Raw genomic sequence first — 26,913 nt, 5'->3', positions numbered from 1 at the left:
CCAAAACATTTTAAATGTGGACTCGTCGGACCACAGAACACTTTTACACTTTGCATCAGTCCATCTTAGATGAGCTCGGGCTCAGAGAAGCCGGCTGGGTTTCTCAATGTTGTTGATAAATGGCTTTTGCTTTGCATAGTAGAGTTTCAAGTTGCACTTACGGATGTAGCGCCAAACTGTATTTACTGACATTGGTTTTGTGAAGTGTTCCTGAGCCCATGCGGCGATATCCTTTACACATTGATGTCGGTTTTTGATGCAGTGCTCCCTAAGGGATCGAAGGTCACGGGCATTCAATGTTGGTTTTCGGCCTTGCCGCTTAAATGCAGTGATTTCTCCAGATTCTCTGAAACTTTTGATGATATTATGGACCTTAGATGATGAAATCCCTAAATTCCTTGCAATTGTACGTTGAGGAACATTGTCCTTAAACTCTTCCGACTATTTTCTCACGCACCTGTTCATAAAGAGGTGAACCTCGCCCCATCTTTGCTTGTGAATGACTGAGCAATTCAGGGAAGCTCTTTTTCTACCCAATCATGGCACCCACCTGTTCCCAATGACCTTGTTCACCTGTGGGATGTTCCAAACTGGTGTTTGATGAGCATTCCTCAACTTTCTCAGTCTTTTTTGCCACCTGTCCCAGCTTTTTTGGAACGTGTTGCAGCCATAAAATTCTCAGTTAATGATTATTTGCTAAAAACAATAAAGTATATCAGTTTGAACATGAAATAGCTTGTTTTTGTATTTTATTTCATTAAATATAGGTTGAACAGGATTTGCAAATCATTGTATTCTGTTTTTATTGATGTTTAACACAACGTCCCAACTTCATTGGAATTGGGGTTGTATCGCCAACTACCAACAACAAAACAACCCCAAAAAACAAGAATTTCCTTCATTAAATATCCAAACCTCAAACTATTAAGTCCCTGCCTAGGAGTTGATAAAGGGCATTAAAAAAAAATTTATTAAATTGTTATATTCTTTGCTGCTACAGCCACGTTGTTCCGCACACGACAAACAGGTCTGTCTTTTACTATAGTGAACTGATAATCTGCCTCCCACCTGTCTTGGACTTTAACTGTTTTCCATCTTTCGTTTGGCCATTTTTGGGAAGGGGAAGTATAAATTGGCTCGAGGAGACTGGTAGCATAGTTGCTAACGACTGCAACAGAAAGGGACGGGGCTCTCGCTGGTCTAGACTGATGAGCCAACACACTAGCAAAGCATTCTGGGATTTATAATATACTGGCGAGCCAGCTCTAATACACATTTAATATGGTCTTGCGGGCCAAATATAATTACATCGTGGGCCAAATTTGGCCCCCGGGCCTGAGTTTGACATAAGGTGTAGAACCATCTCAAGGATGATCAGAAGAAATGGACAGCACCCAAGTTGAATATGATTGTCACAGTAAAGGGTCTGAATACTTATGGCTGTGTGATATTTCCGTTTTTCTTTAAATCTGCAAAAATGTCAACAATTTTTTTTTTCTGTCAATATGCGGTGCTGTGCGTACATTGAGGAGAAAAACAAATGACTTAAATGATTTTAGCAAATGGCTGCAATATAACAAAGAGTGAAACATTTCAGGGGGTCTGAATACTTTCCATAGCCACTGTATATGGAAGTATCTTTCAGTACGATGCAATACATTTTCACATCACTGCAAACTACCACCACAATAATGAACACATTGTTTTATCAATTACTTGAAGATCTTTGTCAAGACAATGTTTAATTTAGCCCTTGTATTGGACATTATGATGCGCAAGTGGTCATTATATTGTGTATTCTTGGTGTACATTTCATGCACTGAGAAAACACTTGATTCGTTCTATAAAATGATACAGAACACACACTGCTCTATGGCATAAATGAGAATGTTTTCGTGCATGTGTCTCTGCAGATAAAGCTCAGCTGTGTTTGTTCGGATCCTCCAAGAATGGCTTCGGTTTCCATGACAGTGACCTTGACATTTGCATGACTCTAGAAGGTCATGAGACTGCTGAGGTAGGCGTGCCAAAGGATTCTTCATTGTTGCGATTAGAGATGTGTCACTTTAATATTCAGTTCTAAATTGTATTATCTTTACAGAAGCTGAACTGTAAGGAGATCATCGAAGGCCTTGCTAAAGTACTAAAGAAGCATGCAGGTCAATGAATATTTACTGATCTAACCAGGTTTTGAGTTACCCGCTGCACTTTATTACCAATCCGCCAGTAACACCTGTCAAAAAGTGTGCCAATCACCAAAAGCGTTTAGGTGGTGAAACTCAAAAAGTAATATCTATAGTAGTTATAATGTAGGGAAAAACAATCTGACAGGATCTGCAAAACATGATTGAGGGTGACTTTGATCTTGGAACACGACGAGTTCGAGGATGGCAACTGAAGCCTTACGTCGCTTTGGTCTAATTCAAAATCACCTGCACCAAAAGCCTTTCTTGATAAAAGTTCAAGTCAGCACGCTCATTCTGCCATGTGTGAACAGTGTTTGTTTAGTTTTTACCTCTGCTCCGTAAAATGCTTCAATTCGCCGTCCAGCCGCCTAGCTGGCTGGCTAAGCGGTCAGCCTCACTGGTTTTCCCATCTGAGGGGAGCGGCGCATCAGGGAAGACAAGACGCGATATCGCTTGGCGACGAATTCAAGTATGCAAATGACCGTGACGTACATTTGAAGTGTTGATGGACAATGTGTTCTGCAATTCACATTACTTCTCACAGCTAGCTAGCTAACTGCCTTCCGCATCAATACTGAGCAAAGGGTCTGAATACTTTTGACTGTGTGATAGTTCAGTTTTACTTTTTTAATAAATCTGCAAAAAAAATTGTCAATGTGGGGTGCTGTGTGTACATTCATGTGAAAAAAATTTACTTGAATGATTTTAGCAAATGGCTGCAATATAGAAAAGAGTGAAAAATATAAGGGGGTCTGAATACTTTCCGTACCCACTGTATATGGGAAGAAAATAATGCTATTGTAAATTATATTTTTGTTGGTAGACATGAACTGAACATGGAAGTTTGTTTGTGAGAGAATGCACACAGTGTTTATTGCTGAAAATGACTTGTCTGTTGTCATAGTTAAACGGGAGTTATTTTTTGTCACAAATTGTTTTGGTCAAATGTATCTGCAATAAGATTTACCGTACTTTTTAAATGGTGTGCTCTACCCCATCAAATGTTGTTTTATATTGCTAGCTTTATTGTAGTTTCTTAAATGTATTTCTTACCACTGTGTGCACCTGATTTTGTAGAAATCCCCAGTGATTATATAATCGTATGTGTTGCCAGCGTGTGGACATCGACGCCCAAAAAACTCAAGTTATAACTCAAACCATGGATTAATCACCAACTTCTTAAGTCTGACTTAATGTGTTCTCCAAATATGTCCCAACACAAGGTCTGAGGAACATATTGCCTATTACTACAGCAAAAGTGCCTATCGTGAAGTTTGAACACAGGCAGAGTGGTTTGGAGGGAGACATCAGTCTCTACAATACTCTGGTGAGTGGCAGAAGCCAAATCTTGAGGGTTTCCACCATTATTTTTGAGAAACTGTTGTAAAAGTTGGGTCACTAATTTGCGGTAGGCTCAACACAACACCAGAATGCTGGCTATGTATGCAGCCCTGGACGAACGTGTGCAGTTCCTGGGATATATGATGAAAGTCTTCGCAAAGGTATCGTATGTCAAAAATCCAAAACGGAGCATATTAATGGATTATATTTCGACAAGGGCCTGACTGATATCGATTTATTGGGGCCGATGCCTATATTTGGCACAATCAAATTCTGATAACAGATTAATGGTACGATTAATTAAAAAATATATATTGAATAAAATAACTTATTTTTGGTCCTTTAATGCATACAAAAATAAGATATTAATTAGAGGCAGAACATTTGACTGTTTTACAAAGACTGTCCTTTAGTATTTGTTTAACTTGTTTAACTTAAATCATCAGATTTTTACTGATTTATTTTTATTTTTTTTAATGTTACTTTGACTGTCGTTATCTTTGTCTTATTTTATAATGTATTAAAATAGCAAAAAGAAAAATCTGCAGATTTTTACCGATTTTAAAGGTCCCGTATTTTGGCTATTTAGATCTCCATAGCGTGACTCTCTCACATGGAAAAAAATTTGGTTTTGTCATGAGTGTCCAGAAAAGACAGTTACTTCTGTTTTGGCCCAGTTTTGTATCCGCTTTGTGCATATTTGGCTTAGACAGCCCCCTTTCCTCTGATTGTTTGCCTTAGTGTAGAAGACCCACTTGTGAGAGCACACGTTTGATATGTTAACAGCGTTAGCTCAGGAGCGGAAAAGGAAGACGGAGATCTTCGCTAGTGACGTAGATAAGCTCGAGACATTTGAATGACCTGATTTTAGCAATGGATCTCAGGAATGCGTGGACGATTTTAATTCATAATTCATATTTCACACGTTTACTAAGTCACTATAGAGCCAATATAACATCCCAAATAATAGACAAAGTTGGTTTGGTTAAAATATTTGACCTTTAAAAAGGACTACTATTGGCCGATTAAATTGGCCGTCCAATGAATCGGTTGGCCCTAATTTAGACCGATGTAAAAAGTGTTTTTTACCAGATCACATGAACTGACCTTGAATAAATCTGGCTTGTATGTATTATGTATTACTTTTTACATTTTTAAGTTATTTTAGTGGTCATTGTTTGATTTTTCTTTCATTAACAGAGGGGTACCAGCAATTCTGTCCACGTGTATGTATGAACATATTTAATAATTTTTTATTTGCAACAAATTTATTAAGCTATTGTTTATTTAATTAGATTTTTTTTTTTTTTTTTTACTCTGATTTCTGCTGCCAGGTCAGTATTGCCTTACCTGAATAATATCGATTGTCACACTACTGCTAACTACAGCAACACATACTCTGATAATTTTACATACACTATATTTGCCAAAAGTATTCTTATACCTGCCTTGACTCCCCGTATGATTTTTTTTTATTTTATTTTTTTAGTGATATTCTATTCTAAATCCATATGGTTTAATATGATGTTGGTCTACCCTTTGCAGCTATAACAGCTTCAACCGTTGTGGGAAGGCTTTCAACAAGGTTTAGGATTGAGTTTATGGGAATTTTAGCTAGGGCGGCACGATTATGGCCAACATAATGATCATGATTACTTTGATCAATATTTTAATCACGATTATTAATCAGTTATTCCTCATGTTAGGGAGAAATCTTTATTTTTATTGCACTACTTTTCAACAAACAATATGTAACTGTTTTCTGTGCAAAATGAATCTTTAAATCAGAATAAATGATAGATAATAAGAAAAAATAAATGTACCCAAAAAAATTCTACTTTACCAAGCGCTAACTGAATACATACTGTATGCGTTTATAAAGTGCAATCATGAATTGCAACTTAATGGAAGCAAATACAATTACTACATCAAACACAATAACATTAGGCTGTATGGACTAACTTTTCAAATCAAAATCCCTGTGAGGATAGTAAATTGTCAAGAATGGGTATGTTTCTGTAGTTCTGCTTGACCATTGGTCAGTTGTGCACGGGCAAAAAACTGCAAAGAACTCGACATTTGTGATTTCCGTTTGTATTTACTCCGGGCGTTTTTTTTGTTTTTTTTTTACTGTGGTCAGGCCAGCCGAAAAGTTGAAGTCAAGGCAGCCGCTTCAGGTAATACTGTTAATAGTGTCTTACCGTGACACGCCGCCAATGAGGTGAGGGGACCAATTTCAAAATAAAAGCTTCATATATTACTCCATTGGATATCAATGCCATTTAAGCTTTTATTTTGAAGTTGGCCACAGACTGCGGTTACCGGCCCTAAAAGAAGCCTTAACCATACGCTCGCCCCCTGGTGACTTGGCTGACTGGGGTTTGGCCACTGCTACAAATGAATCACTTTTCATATGCAGCAGTGCCTAAATTTTAAATGTAAAAAAAATATTAATAAATCACAGACGATAAGGCTCATTTAATCGTGGCAGCCAAAATCGCGCTCACGATTAAAATTGGATTAATTGTGCAGCACTAATTTTTGCCCATTTTTCCTGGAGCATATTTGTGAGGTCTCTTTTTGGGCATCGTTTGAATTTGATTCTGTTTCCAAACGATTCTCATTTGACTAGAGGTTCTTTATAATCAGTATCAATATCAAACCTTTGAACTAAAAGGCAATGCGTGTGGAACTAACCCAATTGATATAAAATTCATTAATTGTTTCAGCTAAAAGTTAAATATAGCATTGTTAAAATAGTTCTTTGGGAATGTTTGTTTACCTTGGTTTGAAGACTAAAATAAACGCTAAAAACCGTCAATGCAAAAGTGCAAGCAACCATTTACCTTGTTAGCTGTCTCAATGTTGGCATAGCCGTATTTTATTGTTTCACTCACCCTATTGACTGAAGTTGACTTCACTGAAGCTCCGCGCGGTGTAGGCTGAGGCTCGCAGCGCGTCAGACGCTACACATCGTGAAAGCCTCCTTTGCACACTATAATCTTATTCCAAGTGTTGCACTGAGGCGACTGGTCATTGATTTTGACAAAGATAAGACACACTTTTGTTCGCCGCCACCTTTGGGCACCAGGAAGTCTTCGTACGCGTTCTTCTTCGTTGGTTTTCGCCAATTCTTCTTCGTGGTTGGAGGACTGTAGGCATCAAAACTGGGAACCGAAATTTTAAAATTTTAACGGTTCCGGGAGAACCAGAACATTAGTCCCTTGTCTTTATAGACCTTGCATTGTGCACTGCTACGCAGACATGGTGGAACAGGAAGGGGTAATCCCCAAACTGTCCAAAATCTCTTGCTATGCTGAAGCATTCAGAGTTCCCTTCTTTGGAGCTCAGGGGCTATTATTTTGAACATTTCCAACCAGTTTGGAGATGGCCCCTTCCTGTTCCAACATGATTGTGCATCAGTGCCCAAATCAAGGCTCATAAAGACATGAATAAGATAGTTTGATGTGGATAAACTTCAATGGCCTACAGAATCCTGACCTCCACCCTTTTGGATGAATTAGAGCTGAAACTTGAGAGCCATGCCTTCTCATCCAACATTAGTGTGTAACCTCACGAATGGGCTTCTGGAAAAATGGTCATAAATTAACACAGTCCTAAACTTTGTAGAAGACCTTCCCAGAAGAGTTTAAGATGTTATAACTGCAGAGGGTGGATCGGCATAATATTTTAACCCTATGGATAAAGAATGGGTTGTCCCTTAAATTCATATCTGAGTCAAGTCAGGTGAGCTGAGCGAATACTTTTGGCAATATAGTGCATACACACTCAGTTCAAGTGTAAAATGCCTAAACCTGTCCCAACTTCCAACCTGTGGCCATTTTCTCCCACACACTGTCAATGAAATTTCACTAGTTCAGTCAGTCACTGAATGGGGCTATCTTTGCCACCAGACTGTCAATCATCCAGACTCACTTTTATTTCTAGCCCATTTCCTCTCTTTGTATTGTGTATGTATTATAACCGTTACAGTGGCCAGGGAAAATCGGCTTCTTCCTTGACAATCATGCCATGCTGTTTGTACTTCAATAGGGTACAGTGTATGTGGCTGATCAAAACGTGGTTCTGATAGGAATGCTGGAGGTAGTTTTTCTGTTGCGGAGAGTTGCTTACATCTGCGAGGGACGGTCGCTTGATGTGGGGTGTGAGGTGTTGAATCATTAACTGTTTTTTTTTGCCATTGTCCAGTTGTCACTTTCGGCTGCGTTGCTCAGTGTGCGGCGGGCCTAACAAGCATATGCATGCTGCAAATATTTGTTTTAAACAAAATGTCACATGCTGAAATTGTGTGTATGAAGCCCCTCACCCTGCCCCTCTCCCCGACTTTTTTGAAAACATTGCGATTGGACATGCAAACAGTGGTGAAGGCCTTTTCCTACTCTGTTTACAAAACTGCTTCAAACACATCTCTCCTTGTGGTTACATCCAATGTTTACATACTTTTACTGGTCTTTTTTGTGGTTCTGTGAGTTTATGGAAAAGTCAGGTATGAACTTTAATATTTTGGAAACGACATGATCGCGATCATGTTAACTGGCTTCCCAGTATCCAGTTGACCTGGGTGTACCATATTAACGACTGGACCTGTGCCGCCCGGCTAGGGGACCTGTTAACGTCTACTGATGCAATGATGGAAGTGACAAGTGGCTTAGTGGTTAAGGCGGCTTCACATCGCAATATATATTGCAGGTTTAAGCAAAATCGCAATGTCATTTTTTTCCAATATCGTACAGCGCTAGTGCAAATTATGCAGACCTCAAGCAATTTAGAGCAAATTAAAGTAACTAATAGTACAATGATGTAGTACAGTGACGATTGTGCAAAGGGTGCAGAGAGTTCTCAAACACATAAGTAAGCAATAGTAATCAACGACATTATGCAAATAGTGCAGCGTGATGAAACAGTGAGTGTACAAATAATGTAGAAGTGTCCCGACAGAGGTGCAAAATGGCAGCTGTTACAATGAAATGTCAAATGTTTAAGAAGTTAATGGCAAGAGGGAAGAAGCTGTTGGAATGTCTGCTGGTTTTAGTTTGCATTGTTCGATAGCGCTTACTTGAGGGAGGGAGCTGGAACAGTTGATGACCAGGATGTGGAGGGTCCAAGAGGATTTTTCATGCCCTTGTCTTAGACAGCCTTTACTGTCCGTTGCAGTCTGATTTTATCCTTCTTTGGGGCAGCACAGTTATGGATGAACACAGAACTGATTTACTGACCACTGTGTAGAACTGCCTGAGCAGCTCCCGTAGCAGGCTGTGCTTCCTCAGAAGCCGCAGGAAGTACATCCTCTGCTGGGCCTTTTTGAGGATGGAGTTGATGTTAGTCTTCCACTTCAGGTCCTGAGAAACTGTAATACCCAGGAACTTAAAGGTCTCCACGGTTGACACAGGACAGTTGGACAGTGTAAGGGGCAGCTGTGGCGAAGGATGTTTCCTGAAGTCCATGATCATCTCTACCGTCTTGAGCGTGTTCAGCTCCAGGTTGTGTTGGCTGCACCAAAGCTCTGGTTGCCCCAGTTTCTGTCGATAGGCACTCGTCACTGTCTTTGATGAGGCCGATGACTGTTTCGGTTTCGTCTGCGAACTTCAGGAGTTTTGACAGCTTGGTGCATTGAGGTGAAGTCATTTATGTAGAGAGAGAGGAGCAGTGGAGAGAGGACACATCCTTGGGGTGCCTCGGTGCTCATGGTTTGTGTGGATGAGATGGTCTCCCCTCGCCACACCTGCTGTATCCTACCTGTCAGGAAGCTGGAGATTCTTCATAGATGGCAGGCGAGACGTTGAGCTGGAGAAGCTTGGAGGAGAGGAGTTTGGGGATGATGGTGTTGAACGCAGAGCTGAAGACCACGAACAGGATCCTCCCGTAGGTCCCTGCGCCATCGAGGTGTACCAGGATGAAGTGCAGTCCCATGTTGACTCCGTCATCCACAGACCTGTTTGCTTCATAGGCAAACTGCAGGGGTCCTGTGACACTCTTGAGGTGGTCCAGCACGAGCCGTTCAAAGGACTTCCTGATCATAGATGTCAGGGTGAGTGTACAGTAGTCATTAGTCCTGAAATTGTAGGGTTCGTGGGGACTGGGATGATGGTGGAGCGTTTGAGGCAGGATGGGACTTCACACAGTTCCAAATATCTATTGATCTGTGTGAAAACTGGCGCGAGCTGGTCCACGCAGCCTTTCAAGCCAGAGGGGGAGACACTGTCCGGGCCTGCTGCTTTGTTGATCTTTTTTTTTTTTACAGACACGTTTCAAGTCCTGTTTGTGAATGGTCAATGCAGAAGGGGGAGTCAGAGGTGTGATGGTAGTCATCGGTGGTGCGGCTGTGTGGGTGTTGGGTGTGAAAGAGTCCTTTTCAAATCTGCAGTCAAAGGTATACAAGTCGCCAACCAGTGCTTCATTGTTCTCCGTTTGGGGGGGATGACGGATTGTAATTGGTTAGCAATTATAATCCTTGCCAAATTGACGCAGTCGTTAGCAGCCAACTAGTTTAATCTTTTCTGCATAATTTGTCTTTGCCATGTTGATTTCTTTTGTCAGATGGTTTCTGGCCCAATTATACAGGGCTGTGTCCCCACTCCGATAGGCGTCTTCTCTCGCCTGCCGATGTTGGTGAAGTTTGGCAGTGAACCACTGCTTGTTGTAGGATGTAATAGTGTCCGGATATTCATCCAAGCTGCCAGTTGACGTTTTAAACACACTACAATCTGTGCAGTCTAAACAGTCGATTAGCAATAATATATATACAGTATATAAGGGGTGAAACTCGTTTTAACAACAATTCCATTCCTGGTTGCCGATTCGATTCAAGGAGGATATTGGGTCATCAAGAATGATACGATATGAAATGATTCAGTGGCTTGAAATTAATTCAGTAACTTTCAAACACTGTGACTGTGATATAAACACCTGGATACTGAACGTTACAGGTGAAATTTCCTAAATTCCTTTTGCTTCTTGTAAAGGTATCAGGTAAAATTAATCATAGCTAGAGTAAACAAGCATTAATCGCACATGCATTCACACTTTATTTGAATTAAGTAACATCTCTTCAGGTTGGATTAAAAGTAGGTTTACCTGCTACTTCTGATATTGTTTTTCAACATAGAAATAATACAACTGTTAAGAATATAAACACTGTAATTGAACACAATCACGTATTGAAGATTAGCCCAAGAAAGACAGAATGCAAAAATGTCCCCATTAAAAACTAAACAAAAAAAGCATATGCAATATGAATGATAATTTGGAGCACAGTGTATTTCTTAACACTGTAGGTTCAGTTTCTTAATAATAATACATACTTCAAAGTTATTCTCTATCCTCTCATTTTGGCAGATGGTCAGTTTTTTTAACCTACAAGAGCCATGACCAGAACAGGTGTCTTCAATACGTCGCTAACGAGCTACTGGTTAAGTAGCGAGTTAATCATAAAACAGCACACATTTGATTTCCATCCATCCATTTTCTGAGCCGCTTCTCCTCACTAGGGTCGCGGGGGTGCTGGAGCCTATCCCAGCTATCATCGGGCAGGAGGCGGGGTACACTCTGAACTGGTTGCCAGCCAATCGCAGGGCACATACAAACAAACAACCATTCGCACTCACATTCACACCTACGGGATATTTAGAGTTGTCAGTTAACCTGCATGTTTTTGGGATGTGGGAGGAAACCGTAGTGCCTGGAGAAAACCCACGCAGGCACGGGGAGAACGTGCAAACTCCACACAAGCGGGGCCGGGGATTGAACCCCGGTCTTCAGAACTCTGAGGCAGACGCTCTAACCAGTCGGTCACAAAAAAAATCGATCTAAATTCCCATCCAATCAAAATCACAGGTGTCTCCCCTCCCTCCGGAGGTCATGTGTCAACTAACTGTCAATCAAACATTTGCTTTGTGGCACTGGCTGTGATTGGAGCGCAGCAGTGGGAGGGAGCAGGCTGAACCACGCGACAATTGGCCGACCAAGTGCTGAGATGTTAGTTGGGGAGACTACCAACAATGGCAGCAGCAGTGTGGTCATGCCAGAGGCAGAAATTTATGATTTCCACAAAGAGTGGAAAAGGGACTTTTGTATCACAAACGTGAGCAGCAAGTTTGCGTGTCTGATCTGTGGTGTGAGTCTAACAGTCTATAAAAGATGAAACATTGAACAGCATTTCACCAAAACTGTCGACACAAAGTCAACAGTAACTTCTCCCACTACTCTCTCACAGGAAACAGCCTCTGTAAAGCACAATAAGCCCTTCACCTATGGCAGGATCAATAAAGACCCTGTAAAGTAAATTCAGAGATATGTTTAAGTACATTATGCATGTTTGAAGATAGTTGCTGGAAATGTGCAAAGACTGAGACCTGCAATCCCCTCCAAAAGTATTGGAATGGCAAGGTCAATTACTTTGTTTTTGTTGTATACTGAAGACATTTGGGTTTCACATCAAAAGGTGGATATGGGACACAAGTTAAGAATTCCAGCTTTTATTTCATGGTGTTTACATCTAGCTGTGTAAACAACTCAGGACAGACTACCTTTTGTTTGAAGCCACCCACTTTTCAAGTGAGGAAAAGTATTGGAACAGACATTATTAAATTAAAGTGAATAACATTTAATATTTGGTGGCATAACCCTTACATGCAAAAACTGTGTCAAGCCTGCGACCCATTGACTTCACCAGACTGTTGCATTCTTCATTTGAAATGCTTTTCCAGGCCTTTATTGTAGCCTCTTTCAGTTCTCATTTATTTCTGGGGTGGTTCTCCCTTCAGTCTCCTCTTCAGGAGGTAAAATGCATGCTCTATTGGGTTAAGGTCCAATGATTGACTTAGCCAGTCTTAGACCTTACACTTTTTCCACCTGATGAAGTCCTTTGTTGTGTTGGCAGTGTGTTTGTCTTGTTGCATGATTACGCTTCTCCCGATTAGTTTAGATGCATTTTTCTGTAAATTGCCAGACAAAATGGTTTTGTAGACTTCAGAATTCATGTAGAATTCATTCTCCTGCTACCATCATGAGTTACATCATCAATAAAGACTAGTGAGCCTGTTCCAGAAGGAGCCGTGCAAGCCCAAGCCATGACATAACCTCCACCATGCTTCTCAGATGAGCTTGTTTGTTTTGGATCAAAAGCAGATCCTTTCTTTCTCCATACTTTGGCCTTTCCATCACTTTGGTAGAGGTTAATCTTGGTCTCATCACTACATAAAACTTTGTTCTAAAACCTTTATGGCTCATCTCTGTACTTTTTAGCAAAAACATTCAATCTGGCCTTCTGATTCTTTTTGCTGATGAGTGGTTTGTATCTTGTAGTATGGCCTGTATATTTCTTCTCTCAGTCGTCTTCGAACAGGGGATTGTGATACCTTCACACCTGCCCTGTGGAGGTTGATGTCACTGACTGTTGTCTTTGGGTGTTTCTTGACAGGTTTCCAAATGTTTCTTTTCGATGTCTGTTGCTCACTACACCAGTAGTTTATTTCTTTTTCAGGGCATTCCAAATTGTTGTATTGGCTATGCCCAATGTTTTTGCCATAACTCTGATCGATTTTCCCTCTTCTCTCAGCTTCAAACTGGTTTGCTTTTCTTCAATACACAGCTCTGGTCTTCATGTTTGCTTAACAGCAAAAGCCCAAATCAACCACTATGTAATGTTTAAGCAATCAATCTAAAAGGCAACACCTGAGCAACTAGAAGCACCCATCAGTCGTGTTCCAATACTTTTGCTCACTTGAAAAGTGGGTGGGTTCAAACAAAATTTGGTGGGTCCTGAGTTGTTTAACACATCTAGATTTAAAGACCATGAAATCTTCTTTACCTTTCGGCTTGTCCCTTTAGGGGTCGCCACAGCGCGTCATCCTTTTCCATGTAAGCCTACCTCCTGCATCCTCCTCTCGAACACCAACTGCCATCATGTCTTCCCTCACGACATCCATCAACCTTCTCTTTGGTCTTCCTCTCGCTCTCTTGCCTGGCAGCTCCATTCTCATCCGCCTTCTACCAATATACTCACTATTTCTCCTCTGGACGTGTCCAAACCATCGAAGTCTGCTCTCTCTAACTTTGTCTCCAAAACATCGAACCTCGGCTGTCCCTCTTATGAGCTCATTTCTAATTTTATCCAACCTGGTCTCTCCGAGAGCGAACCTCAACATCTTCATTTCCGCCACCTCCAGCTCTGCTTCTTGTTGTCTCTTCAGTGCCACTGTCTCTAATCCGTGCATCATGGCTGGCCTCACCACTGTTTTATAAACTTTGCCCTTCATCCTAGCAGAGACTCTTCTGTCACATAACACACCTGACACCTTCCTCCACCCGTTTCAACCTGCTTGGACCCGTTTCTTCACTTCCTGACCACACTCACCATTGCTCTGGACTGTTGACCCCAAGTATTTAAAGTCCTCTACCCTTGCTATCTCTTCTCCCTGTAGCCTCACTCTTCCCCCACCACCCGTCTCATTCATGCACATATATTCTGTCTTACGTCGGCTAATCTTTATTCCTCTGCTCTCCAGTGCATGCCTCCATCTTTCTAACTGTTCCTCCACCTGCTCCCTGCTTTCACTGCAGATCACAATGTCATCTGCAAACATCATGGTCCACAGGGATTCCAGTCTAACCTCATCTGTCAGCCTATCCATCACCACTGCAAACAGGAAGGGGCTCAGGGCTGATCCCTGATGCAGTCCCACCTCCACTTTAAATTCGTCTGTCACACCTACAGCACACTTCACCGCTGTTCTGCTGCCCTCGTACATGTCCTGTATTATTCTAACATACTTCTCTGCCACGCCAGACTTCTGCATATAGTACCACAGTTCCTCTCTGGGTACTCTGTCATAGGCTTTCTCTAGATCTACAAAGACACAATGTAGCTCCTTCTGACCTTCTCTGTACTTTTCCATCAACATCCTCAAGGCAAATAATGCGTCTGTGATACTCTTTCTTGGCATAAAACCATACTGTTGCTCGCAAATACTCACTTCTGTCCTGAGTCTAGCCTCCACTACTCTTTCCCATAACTTTATTGTGTGGCTCATCAACTTTATTCCTCTATAGTTCCCACAGCTCTGCACATCACCCTTGTTCTTAAAAATGGGCACCAGCACACTTTTCCTCTATTCCTCAGGCATCTTCTCACGCAAGAATTCTATTGAACAAGCTGGTCAAAAACGCCACAGCCACCTCTCCGAGATGCTTCCATACCTCCACAGGAATGTCATCAGGACCAACTGACTTTCGATTTTTCATCCTCTTTTATGCCTTTCTAACTTCCCCCTTACTAATCATTGCCACTTCCTGGTCCACCACCCTTGCCTCTTCTACTCTCCCTTCTCTCTCATTTTCCTCATTTATCAACTCCTCGAAGTATTCTTTCCATCTCGCTAGCACACTGCTGGCACCAGTCAACATATTTACATCTCTATCCTTAATCACCCTACCCTTCAGCACATCCTTCCCATCTCTATCCCTCTGTCTGGCCAGCCTGTATAGATCCTTTTCTCGTTCTTTAGTGTCCAACCTGCCATACATGTCAACATATGCCTCTTGTTTGGCTTTTGCCACCTCTAACTTTCCCCCGTGTCGCATCTCAATGTATTCCTTTCGCCTCTCCTCGGTCCTCTCAGTGTCCCACTTCTTCTTAGCTAACCTTTTTCCTTGTATGATTTCCTGCACTGTGAGGTTCCACCACCAAGTCTCCTTCTCTCCCTTCCTGCCAGAAGATACACCAAGTACTCTCCTGCCTCCCTCTCTGATCACCTTGGCTGCAGTGGTCCAGTCTTCTGGAAGCTCCTCCCGTCCACCAAGAGCCTGTCTCACCTCTTCCTGAAAAGCTGCACAACACTCGTCCTATCTCAGCTTCCACCACATGGTTCTCTTCTCTGCCTTTGTCTTCCTAATCTTCCTCCCCACCACCAGAGTCATCTTTGACACCACCATCCTATGCTGTCTAGCCACACTCTCCCCTACCACAACCTTACAGTCGGTAACCTCCTTCAGATTACATCGTCTGCACAAGATGTAATCCACCTGCGTGCTTCTACCTCCGCTCTTGTCGGTCACCCTATGTTCCTGCCTCTTCTGGAAAAAAGTGTTCACTACAGTCATTTGCATCCTTGTTGCAAAGTCTACCACCATCTGTCCCTCCAAGTCCCTTTCCTGGATGCCGTACTTACCAATCACCCCTGTTTCCTTCCCCAACATGTCCATTACAATCTGCACCAATTACGACTCTCTCTGTCTGGGATGCTCAGAACTACTTCGTCTAGCTCCTTCCAGAATTTCTCTTACACCTCTCGGTCACATCCTACCTGTGGGTCATAGCCACTAATCACATTATACGTAACACCCTCAATTTCAAGTTTCCACCTCATCACTCGATCTGATATTCTTTTCACCTCTAAGACATTCTTAGCCAAATCTTCTTTTAAAATAACCCTGACTCCATTTCTCTTCCCATCTACACCATGGTAAAATAATTTAAACCCTGCCCCTAAACTTCTAGCCTTACTGCCTTTCCACCTGGTCTCTTGGACACACAATATATCAACCTTTCTCCTAATCATCATGTCAACCAACTCCCGAGATTTTCCTGTCATAGTCCCAACATTCAAAGTCCCCACATTCAGTTCTAGGCTCTGTGCTTTCCTCTTCTCTTTCTGCCAAAGAACCCGCTTTCCACCTCTTCTTCTTCTTTGACTTCGACCCACAGTAGCTGAATTTCTAACGGCGCCGGTGGCGGACATCGTTAACCCGGGCCACGACCGATCCGGTATGGAATTCTTTGGATGAACGCTCATATTTGTTTGCCAAAGTTTTAAGCCGGATGCCCTTCCTGACGCAACCCTCTGCATTTATCCAGGCTTGGGACCGGCCTACAGTTTGGACTGGCTTGTGCCCCCCATAGGGCTGCATTTTAAAGACCATGAAATAAAAGCTGGAATCCTGAACTTCTGTCTCATATTCATTTTTTGATTTTTAACCCAAATGTCTTCAGTATACAACAAAAACAGAGAAATTGACCTTGCCATTTTAATACCTTTGCAGGGCACTGTACATGCGAAGCAAGAGTTGAGGAGATGGCGGTTGAATGGTTTCTTTGACACATTAACTGTTCATTTTGACAATAGAGGTTATCAATCGACCATGGCTTGCCTCCATGTCATTCTGGAAACAGATGCTACAGTATATTGTCTGTCCTTTTACTGTCGCAGGGTGGCATTTGGTGGTGAGGAATTACATCAGCTCGTCAGCTTGCATTAGCACACACGGCACACGCTTTTCCTATATTTCAGGTTAGACTTGCACATTTTGCAGGTGACCTTGCTTACCCGTCTGATTTTTAGTAAAATGTTGTCACATGCTTGAGGAACCACTGCTAGTTTTCTACACAAACCAAACACCTTGAGCCTCATGTAGAAAGACTTGCGTGGATTTCCTACTGAAACATGGCGTATGCTCAAATCCAGAAAACGTCGTACGCACGAAGAAGCAACCCAGAGTGGCGACCTCACGATGACGTCGCAAATCTTCCCCTAACAAAGATGGCGAACTACGGAAGCCTTTAAGTCTTAAGCAAGCCACCACGGGGCGAATCTTGTGATTCCAATACACAAAGGAAGAATGGCGTCAGTCATAGATGCCACGCGTTTTCACACACAAAAGAGTTAACACTCGAGACCGGAGCTCGACTTAGATACAATAGAGAATTCTCGTATTTAACTTTGAGCAGTGACTTCCCACCCCACCGCACGACAAATGCAAGACACAAAACAACGGATATCCAAATAACATTTACAATGCAACAAATTCACTAGTTTTACTGAGAGGCTAATCTTTCTCAAGTTTACAAGCGCTCACAATGCTGTGTCTCTGGTAACGGAGTGCGGCTCACACATAAATAAAAGAAAGATTGAAGAAAGAAAGAATGAAAGAAAGAAAAATAGGCATAGGAAAAGGGAAATAGAAGATGTTGAAAATGTGAGTGTTTATTGCGTTGAGTCAAAGCGAGAGCAAAATTGGGATTTTGTGTGAAGCTAGTAATTGCCCCAAAATTAATAAGTTCTAATATTGTACATCCTGGCAACGCAATGTTGTGTTACTCACGACCGTAGGTTCGTTGGTCTCTTTGGATGGTCTTTTCTCCACGCATCTCAGGATGAAAACGAAGCAGGTTTGTGCAAGAAGAAAAATTATGCAGAAAAATAAAAACAAAAGAGGTGGAAGAAGAAAAATTGTTGTCCCCCCCGCGGTGCGCTCGTAACTTTCCTGCCAATTGAACTGGTGGTGGGCCCAGCTCCTGCTCTCAGCTGCATGCATGACCGGTACGGGATGCCGGTTAGCCTTTGTCAAAACAGGCTGCACTGTAGCTCGCATATACCACATGAAAAAGGGTCGGCCAATAATATGTGTCTGGCCAATTTAGTGTGACAAAAACTTTTCAGACATGATAAAAGGATTATTACAAGACCTTATACTTACTGTTTACACTCGGGCACCCATCTTTGAAAGACAAGACTAAAGTGGATTATCACGTGCCCAAACAGAGGAGGGATTTAGTGAAGCGAGATGAAGGAAATGTTACTTGATTTTTGTTTGAACAAATTGAACACTTCTAAAACTTAGTTGAAAGAATATTTGTCTTTGTCCTACTCAACTGGTCTAAGCTCATAAATGCACAGCCGTGAACAAAATGTATTAGTGTCACAAAATGCTGGCTGCTTAAGTGAAGATGCGCAAAGGCTGTTAATGCTTTAAAGAAAATACCTTTTATGCACAATGAATTTTAGAAATAAAAACTGTTGATTATATAAAAAAGAAACCAATTTGTCGTACGTTATTAAGTGAAAGGTCTTATTTTCTGTTTTGTATTCATAATTGCAGAGCTGTCAAAAGTTACGGAACGTCTATATTTTGTTACGCAAATCACTGAATCTTGACTCGTAACGGCCGTAACACTGTTTTTTCCGGTTATTGGAAAAAGCACAATGAATAAATAACAGACCATTGTGGGGATTGGCAAATAGTATCGATTTGTCAAAAAGAAAAAAAAAAATTGATAAAATTTGGACATAGGATGTTTGTGTTATGTGAAAAACAAGCATATTGATCTATGCAAATTTTAAATGATAAATATTACTGATCCTGTGTAGCTCTCCTGAATGATCATTGTGTAAAAGTAACTAGAACAATTTATTACTAATTAACTCCATTAGTTAAATCCATTTAATAAACCTACATCATCTACGTAGATCTGCCCTTCTTCATCTAGCCAGCTGTGTATTTGTATTAAATATTTCAAATGACAACAGGCCAGTCTTGTGTTACAAATGTGTTGCCTTTTGTGCTCACAGCGCTGTGACATTGGCGATGCATCCAGAGGAAGTCTCTCATCTTACGCATACATCCTGATGGTGATTTACTTTCTGCAGCAGAGGCAGCCTCCAGTCATCCCAGTCCTGCAGGAAGTAATAATTACCAATACCAACTGAATGTAGAGGGCACTAACAGTGGGAGGAAATTTCTTTTTGGGGGGGGGGGGGGGTTCTTAAATTTCTACATAAATTGGTCATAAAATGTGGTCTGATCTTATTCTAAATCACAAGAATAAACAAAGTTTGCTTAAACTAATACCACAAAAACAATTATGTTTTCATTTTTTAATTGAAAATAACATGTACATTCACCACAGGACAGGGAGGAAACCGAAAGTGACCCCTTAAACTACGGATTCCCCCAGAGCTAATCTGTCAGATGTGAGCCAACCTGCAGTCCAATCAAGGAGATGAGATTGGAGGTGTGGCTTAAAGCTGCTCTGGCCACTACATAACACACCAGTTTAGAAGTGTCCAGAAGCATTGCCTCATGTGGACCATGCCTTGATTAAGAATTTTCGACTTGTGTAAAGCTGGAAAAGGTTACAAAAGTATCTCTGAAAGTCTTGATGTTCATTACACAAAGGTTAGACAAGTTGTCAAGAAATGAAGAAGAAAGATCAGTACTGTTGCTTCTCTTCCAATGAGTGGCTTTCCTGTAAAGATGACTGCAAGAGCACAGCACAGAATGCTCAATGAGGTAAAAAGTAAAAACAAATACCTGGAGTGTCAGCTGAACATTTACAGAAATCACTTGCACATACCAACATGTTGACAAATTACCATACGTAAAACAATAAACAAGAATGGGGTTCATGGGAGAACATGAAGGAGGAAGCCGTTGCTGTCTAAAAAAAGCATTGCTGCATGTTTGAAGTTTACTAAAGATCACTTGGATGTTCCACAGCACTACGGGCAAAATATTCTGTGGACATACAGAACATTTTGTGACCAGTTCATGCAGAAATTGAAGAAATTCCAAAGGGTTTTTTTCTTCTCGCTTTCAGCTGAAGATGATTTAGCATTATGTTCATAATTTTTCATTTTCATTTTTGATATCTCAGATCTTTGATGGAACAAGTATTCCCCAGAAAATAGTAGATGGTTGGAATGCCTTCTTCTTTGATGACCTTGAAGATTTGGTGAGACCAAATTTTTGTTGTACCTAAAACATTTTTTGTTAAATGTTATGTGGCATTTGTTACTTCTGTCCACACAGCGCCTGCATATGTCAGTGCTGGAACTCAACACAGAATCTGTGGGTGAGCTATGGTTAGGCCTCCTGCGCTTCTACACCGAAGAGTTTGACTTCAAAGAGCACGTCATCACCATCCGCCAAAAGAAACGCCTCACCACCTTTGAAAAACAGTGGACGAGCAAATGCATTGCTATTGAAGGTGTTCTCATGAAAATGCTTGTTTCGCTAATTTCACATGCTTCAAACTGTATTGCAACCTGATTCCACCTACTTGTTTTCACCCCTCTCAGATCCTTTTGATTTGAATCATAATCTTGGTGCTGGAGTTTCTCGCAAAAGTACGTATTTTTCCTCCTAACAAAACATTCAAGATTGGTTCATTAAAATGACTTGAACTGCTGTTTTGTTATTACAGTATAGCAGGTTAGTTAGTAATTTGCTGCTGATAAGTCCCAAAAATATTTAGGGTGATTGACTGCTACTGGAAGTGGTTGCCTTTTAGAATATAATTGCAGAACCTAAATACCTATTTATTGCCCTCCCTTGAAACTTATATTCTTTACTCTTACAGTGACAAACTTTATCATGAAGGCTTTCATAAATGGGCGAAAGCTGTTTGGAACTCCCTTCTATCCGGTCCCTGGTACTGAAGTGGTACGGGCAAACTCAACAGTTTGAAGTGGATGAAGCGCACAGATTCTACTGCTAGTAGTAGCTCAGTATGCAAAGAAACCATTTGAAATGTTTCATTCTCCCTGCTGCAGGACTACTTCTTTGACGCAAAGGTTCTAACAGACGGCGAGTTGGCACCAAATGACAGGTGCTGTAGGATCTGTGGAAAGATTGGACATTATATGAAGGACTGTCCCAAGCGACGCAGGTTGGACTTTGAATATGAAATCTCTCACTCACTGACTAACCAAAACTTAATGCTGTAACTTCTGTTCGCTGAAGGAGAGGAACGGACTAAAATACCAGCACTGCCAAATGTTACAGAACGTCCATATTTTCTTACGGAAGCATTGACTCTTTATGGCCGTATCACTGATTGTTGCGGATAATGGGAAAAAAAAATCCAGCGTGTCCACATTGGACAGCTGCTTGGTGCACACTTTTTTATGAAGCAAAAGTTCTCTTTGCGTCCGGGGTCAACTTGTTGTAAGTCATCATCGCCTCCATTGTATCGAATAATCTACACTTCTTTCCACGCTTCTTACAAGCGTCATGGAGGGAGGACGAGGAGTGGATAGGCATAGACGATGTCAAACCCATGCTAATTGCTAAGCTATCGTTATATGCAGTCACAAAACATTGGAATAAGTGATTTGGTGAGACAGTACACTTGTCACATAGGTCTTGTTAGAACTGTGTTTTCACAGAGCGTTACCAACTTTGAACAACAAAATAACAGGCCAATGAATACGTGCTTAGAGATATACATATAAAATAATAGACGTCCACACAGGACGCCGCGTTTGTACCGGAAATTAATTAGGACATCATTGCACACGTCACTTCAGAATGTGGGCAGGTTGAAAGTATATTATTCATTCATTCATCTCCTGTACCCCTTCTCCTCACTAGGGTCGCGGTTGTGCTGGAGCCCATCCCAGCTGACTTTGGGGCGAGAGGTGGGGTATACCCTGAACTGGTCGGGAGCCAATCGCAGAGCATATATAAACAAATAACCATTCGCGCTCACATTCACATCTATGGGCAATTTAGAGTCTTCAATTAACCGACCATGTATGTGTTGGGGATGTGGGAGGAAACCGGAGTACCCGGAGAAAACCCACGCAGGCACGGGGAGAACATGCAAACAGCACAGAGGCGAGGCCGGATTTCAACCCGGGTCCTCAGAATTGTGAGGCAGATGTGCTTATCATGCCGCCAAGTATGTTGTTATTGTTAATAAATATTTTTAAGATAAAATTTTATAGTCCCACAATTGGGGACATTTGCATTGTTTCAGCAGCAATCGTGGATATAGGAAATATAAATATGTAATATAGATAGCATGCAAGAGATGTGTACAAAAAGTACATTGCCCAAAATAGAAACCAAAACTATTATCTACACATAAACTATCCAATTCAATTTATCTGCAATGTTTTTTTTTTTTTTTGCAAAATAGTGCTGAGTTTTAATTTGGATGTTTGAGATATGATCAATCTGATTTGATAGACTTTTTTTAATTAAAAAAAAAAACAAGTCTGTTAAATCAGAAAAATCAGCTCTCAAACATAAAAATTAAAAGTCAGCACTCTATTTTGCAAACAAACAAATAACATTTGTGATAGGTTTAATTGGATAGTTTTGGTTTCTTATACTACTTGTATGTCTTCTCTTGCATGCTATTTATATGACATATTTCTGATATCCACAATTGCTGTTGAATCAATGGAAATTTCACCATTGTGGGTCGAATAAAGGTCATCTTAGATTACAAATATTGATCTCTAAACATATTAATGGTCCTGTTATTTTGTTGTTCGAAGTTGTTTACACTCTGCGAAAACGCGGTTCCAGCCAGAGACCCATGTGACAAATATACTGTATCAACAAATCACTTAACGTGGAACCTCGATAAAACGGACCCAGAGACAACGGACCGTCGTGACTAAACAATGTGTCCCAAAATAGTTTCCATTTGTCACTTAAAATGCCGTTGACAAAGTCTGTTATTTCAGGGTCACAGATATACAATATGACTAAACGTGCCTCCCGTGCATACCTTGTCACGTGCGGGATTTATGTGGCGGCCATGTCATGATGGTTATATCTATTGTGCCATAGAGCGCAGCGCTGGCAGAGAGAGTGGCATGGTGACAGTGTTAACTCTGAGGAATACAAAACACAAGTATCTGGAACATGCTCTATATATATATATATATATATATATATATATATATATATATATATATATATAGACACTTTCCAAAAACTTTGAATATCATAGAAAAGTTTATTTCCATAATTCCATTCAAAAAGTTTAACTTTCAGAGATTATAGATCCAGGGCCCACAATTTAATTTAAAGTATTTACTTGTTTTTTTTTTTTTTTTTTTTTATACATAATCTGGCTTTCCATTTTATAAAACCCACAAAATCAGGAATTTTGAAAATTTGAATACTGTGAAGAAATCACCATTTACTTCTCATTTGTTGTAGGATAAAAGAGAGAAATTAGGGCACATTAAATCAGTCAAAATATGGTACTTTCAAAACAATATGTTAATCTTCAATACTTGGTTGGGAATCTGTTGGATTTATCTTACCCAACATTAGAAAAAATAGACACAAAAGGAATGAAGACGCTGGTTTCTTTTTCTCATGAGGAGGGCGTATGGGAGATTGTTCAGATCACAGCCTCTCAACACGCTCTAAACAATCCCCCCCCTCGCTCCTGCATTTATTTGAAATAGGAGGGATTTACAAATCATAATGTTCTAAGCAATAAGACACAACACAAAATATTTGATAATAAGAGGGTTTTTCCCAGACATAGTATTCTAAACAATAAGACTCGACACATAATATTTGATAATAAGAGGGTTTTTCCCAGACATAGTATTCTAAGCAATAAGACACAACACAAAATATTGGACCAACACTTGTCCCGACCCGACCACATCCGATCACGTCCTTGGTCCAGGCGCCCTTCCATCGGATGATGCTGAGTCATCTTTTCGAAGGCGAGACATCTAAAATCGTCCATAATACTAATGCAAGCTAAGCAAATAAATGATAACTTCTAGAATATATTTAACATTTCCCTCCTGTTTATCATGTATTTGCACAAATTCTCATATCATCTTACAGTCACTTCATTTCGATTTTTAATTGTAGAATCATTTTTATGAAACAAATACATTTACACTTAAACTTGTCATACATGAATGTTGTAGTTTAAACATCGTAATCACCTGGATCAGGAAACAAATCAGGTAAAACAACATCATCATCATCATCGTCATTATTATCAACCTCCAATAAAGGATAAATCTGCTCCATACGGTTCCATGTGGGTTATGGCTGTGGTGATTAATTTACTGATTAATGCCCGAATGCATGGGATACAACAACATCCACACAATGTCAGAATGGCTGCAAAAACAGCAATTGATATCAATATTGGTGAAATTAGGGTTTTATATTTACCAAAAACGTCCATTCAGCTGTTTCACAAGGAGTGTTGATTGAGGGTCCGTAGACCATCGATGGCTCTGGTCAAGCTGCCATCTGAAGCAGTATTGTTTGTTCTCCAAACATACCGCAAACACCTCCCTCTCTTGCGAGGAGCATGTCGACAGCTATGCGGTCTTTGGAACGTCCTTGAGCTGCTCGTGCACAGCTTCCAACCCACTCTGAGTCCAGTTTCCTAATCTCTGTACATTGAAGTGGATATAGTTTATCCCATCAACATTTTTATTAATCGTACACCAACAGCATATGAAGTATTCAAATCCTCCTGCAACTTGGTCAGCTAATTTGTATTGATTAGGAACCCCACGAGGAACACCATGTATGTTTTATGTTGGATAATTTTGCCTCTGCCAGGATAAATCTCTTTTTTGTCAAGTATGTCCAAAACACACAAGGAATTTTTCTCCGGTAGTTGGAGCCGCTCTAGTACAACAGACAGTCAATTTACAGAACACTTTGGAGACATAAAGACATTGACAAAAAATAATTGTGCAAAAAGATGCAGTCCTCTAGCAGCAGTTTGAATGACTAATATCGCAATAGTCCGGTGCAAAGATCATTGTGCAAAGGGCGCTGAGACTTCAAGGAGTGTATGCGGTTTAAGGTGACGAGTAGTGCGATAATCTGGGACAATGGTTGTGCAAATGTTGCAGATGCTCCTCAATCAGTGTGCAAATGGAATAATACAATCTTGTGATAATTATGCCGGAACTATGCGCAACAAAGGCCTGGGACCCATGCAAACAACACAATCTTTTCTCGCTACATTTGCTGCTTGTTCCATCAATAGTAACCAATTGTTATTTTGTCCTGAAACTCCTGTGACAACAAGGAACCAATCATCAGTAGTTATGTTGTTAACCATTAAAATTTGTCTACCTTTCTTTGAAGTTTTGGCATTTTTGGTTTAACACGGTTCCTATAACACAATACTACTTGGAAGTGGGGATCTTTTCCACCAGAATAGGCCCACAAGCTCACTATCAAACACATTGGGTGACTTGATTTGTATTTCAATATTAAACTATGGGCCGTTTTGCTTATGTTAAACTTCTTTCTTTGTTCTTTTGCTGTTCTTTTTGACCAACTGGACCAATCATAACCTGTTTCACCAATAAGGTGTTTCCATTCAAAACCTATAGTTGCATACCAGTCATATCTAAATCCCCAATTCTGCCCATTCTCTTGAGCATCATTGGTGAGAGCCGCATATGGAATTATGATTAAAGCAGCTTGATTTTGGGGGCACAAAATATTAAACCGTTTTGCCGCATTTGGAGGCCATGCCCACAATTTTGATCATCAGCTGTACTCCTTTTGATACGAGTTAATGATTCAAAAATGTTTTTTTATTATTATTGGGTTTGTCATATTGGTCCAGTTGGTAGGTGATTTTCTATCTAAAAAATGGGTTTTATCATTGAGGGTGGGACGTCCCATGTACCACAAAAACAAAACCAACATCTTAGTAGCCAAAGTTGCTACGTAACAACTTATCGAATCTCATAACCAACGTGGGTGTGCCTTTCTGCTGAGTTCTCACTAAAAGGGTTGGTGTCTTTTTTCTTCACTGACCAGCAAGCGTTTTCAGAATCTACACATCTGCTCCCGCTCCGTTATCAGACTTTTGCTCACCTTCCCTATTTGAGTACTCAGCTGAAATGACTCTTACAGTGTGTTAAATGAACCCACGTGTTTCTTTCTGCTATTTTTTAGGGCTGTAAAGTGTCAATCTATCTGTGCCACCATCCCTCCGGTTGAGACGTGACAGCATGTCTCAATATAGCAGCCCATTTGAATAGGTTTTTTTTTTTTTTTTTTTTCCTGTGCTAATGTAAATTTCATTTTGTAGTTTTGCACTTTGTTTTTCCCAATAATTGCGTTCTTGTTGTGGAATACTCATTGGCTATCAGTATAGATTGTACCATCTTTATTTATCATTAGTTTGCATGCCTCGGTTAATGCTACTAATTCAGCAGCTTGTTCAGCCAATTCCCTATAATCATGCTGCGTGCCTTCATCAAGTAAGGGTATTAGTGTGGCTGGATTTAAGGTTGTGCATCGCTCAACAGTCAAATGTGGTTGTGATAGCAAGATGGCAATGCAAGATAAATGTCTTGCAGGTGATTTGCAATAGGAGAGCAGACACTGTATGTGGGACCTTTAGGGTGAACTGCTCTCTAGTTGAAAAATAAGCTATTGGTCTTAGCTTATCACCGTATTGTTGTGTAAGTACGGAGGTCATGCAATAGCTTTTACAATCTACCATTTGAATGAATGTTTTATCATTAAATTTGGAAGGCCTAGCGCAGCACTGGACACCAAATGTTGTTTAATGTCACAGAAGGCCTTTTCTGCCTCTGTACTCCATTAAACAGGTGATGTAATTTTAAGGTTGTTTTCATATATTAATTTTGACAATGGTGCAACAATTTCTGCATAGTTTGGAATCCATGCTCTACAATAATCTGTCAGACCTAAAAATTATTATTATATGTTTCTTCGTCTGTGGTTTAGGATTTTTTAAGACTATAGCTCTCCTGTCTTCTAATATAGTCTTTCCTCCTATACTTAAATTATGGCCTAGATATTTAAC

General features: G+C 40.6%; 1 protein-coding gene across 3 annotated transcripts in view; it reads left to right on the top strand.

Moving 5' to 3' along the window:
• The window catches only part of tut4 (terminal uridylyl transferase 4), a 128,765-nt gene that overhangs the window by 58,814 nt on the left and 43,038 nt on the right, over positions 1-26,913 (top strand). For all 3 annotated transcript variants that reach the window (XM_061780354.1, XM_061780353.1, XM_061780355.1), the window contains 10 exons: positions 1,914-2,017; positions 2,102-2,159; positions 3,410-3,513; positions 3,599-3,688; positions 18,893-19,006; positions 19,978-20,055; positions 20,133-20,310; positions 20,402-20,449; positions 20,683-20,765; positions 20,876-20,991. In XM_061780354.1, coding sequence (XP_061636338.1) covers positions 1,914-2,017; positions 2,102-2,159; positions 3,410-3,513; positions 3,599-3,688; positions 18,893-19,006; positions 19,978-20,055; positions 20,133-20,310; positions 20,402-20,449; positions 20,683-20,765; positions 20,876-20,991 — 973 coding nt within the window. The remainder of the gene's footprint in view (positions 1-1,913; positions 2,018-2,101; positions 2,160-3,409; positions 3,514-3,598; positions 3,689-18,892; positions 19,007-19,977; positions 20,056-20,132; positions 20,311-20,401; positions 20,450-20,682; positions 20,766-20,875; positions 20,992-26,913) is intronic.

The sequence above is a fragment of the Phyllopteryx taeniolatus genome, chromosome 7 (genome assembly GCF_024500385.1).
Source record: "Phyllopteryx taeniolatus isolate TA_2022b chromosome 7, UOR_Ptae_1.2, whole genome shotgun sequence".
Lineage (NCBI taxonomy): Eukaryota > Metazoa > Chordata > Actinopteri > Syngnathiformes > Syngnathidae > Phyllopteryx > Phyllopteryx taeniolatus.
The sequence above is the reverse complement of the archived record's forward strand: the minus strand, read 5'-3'. Positions and strand labels throughout refer to the sequence as shown.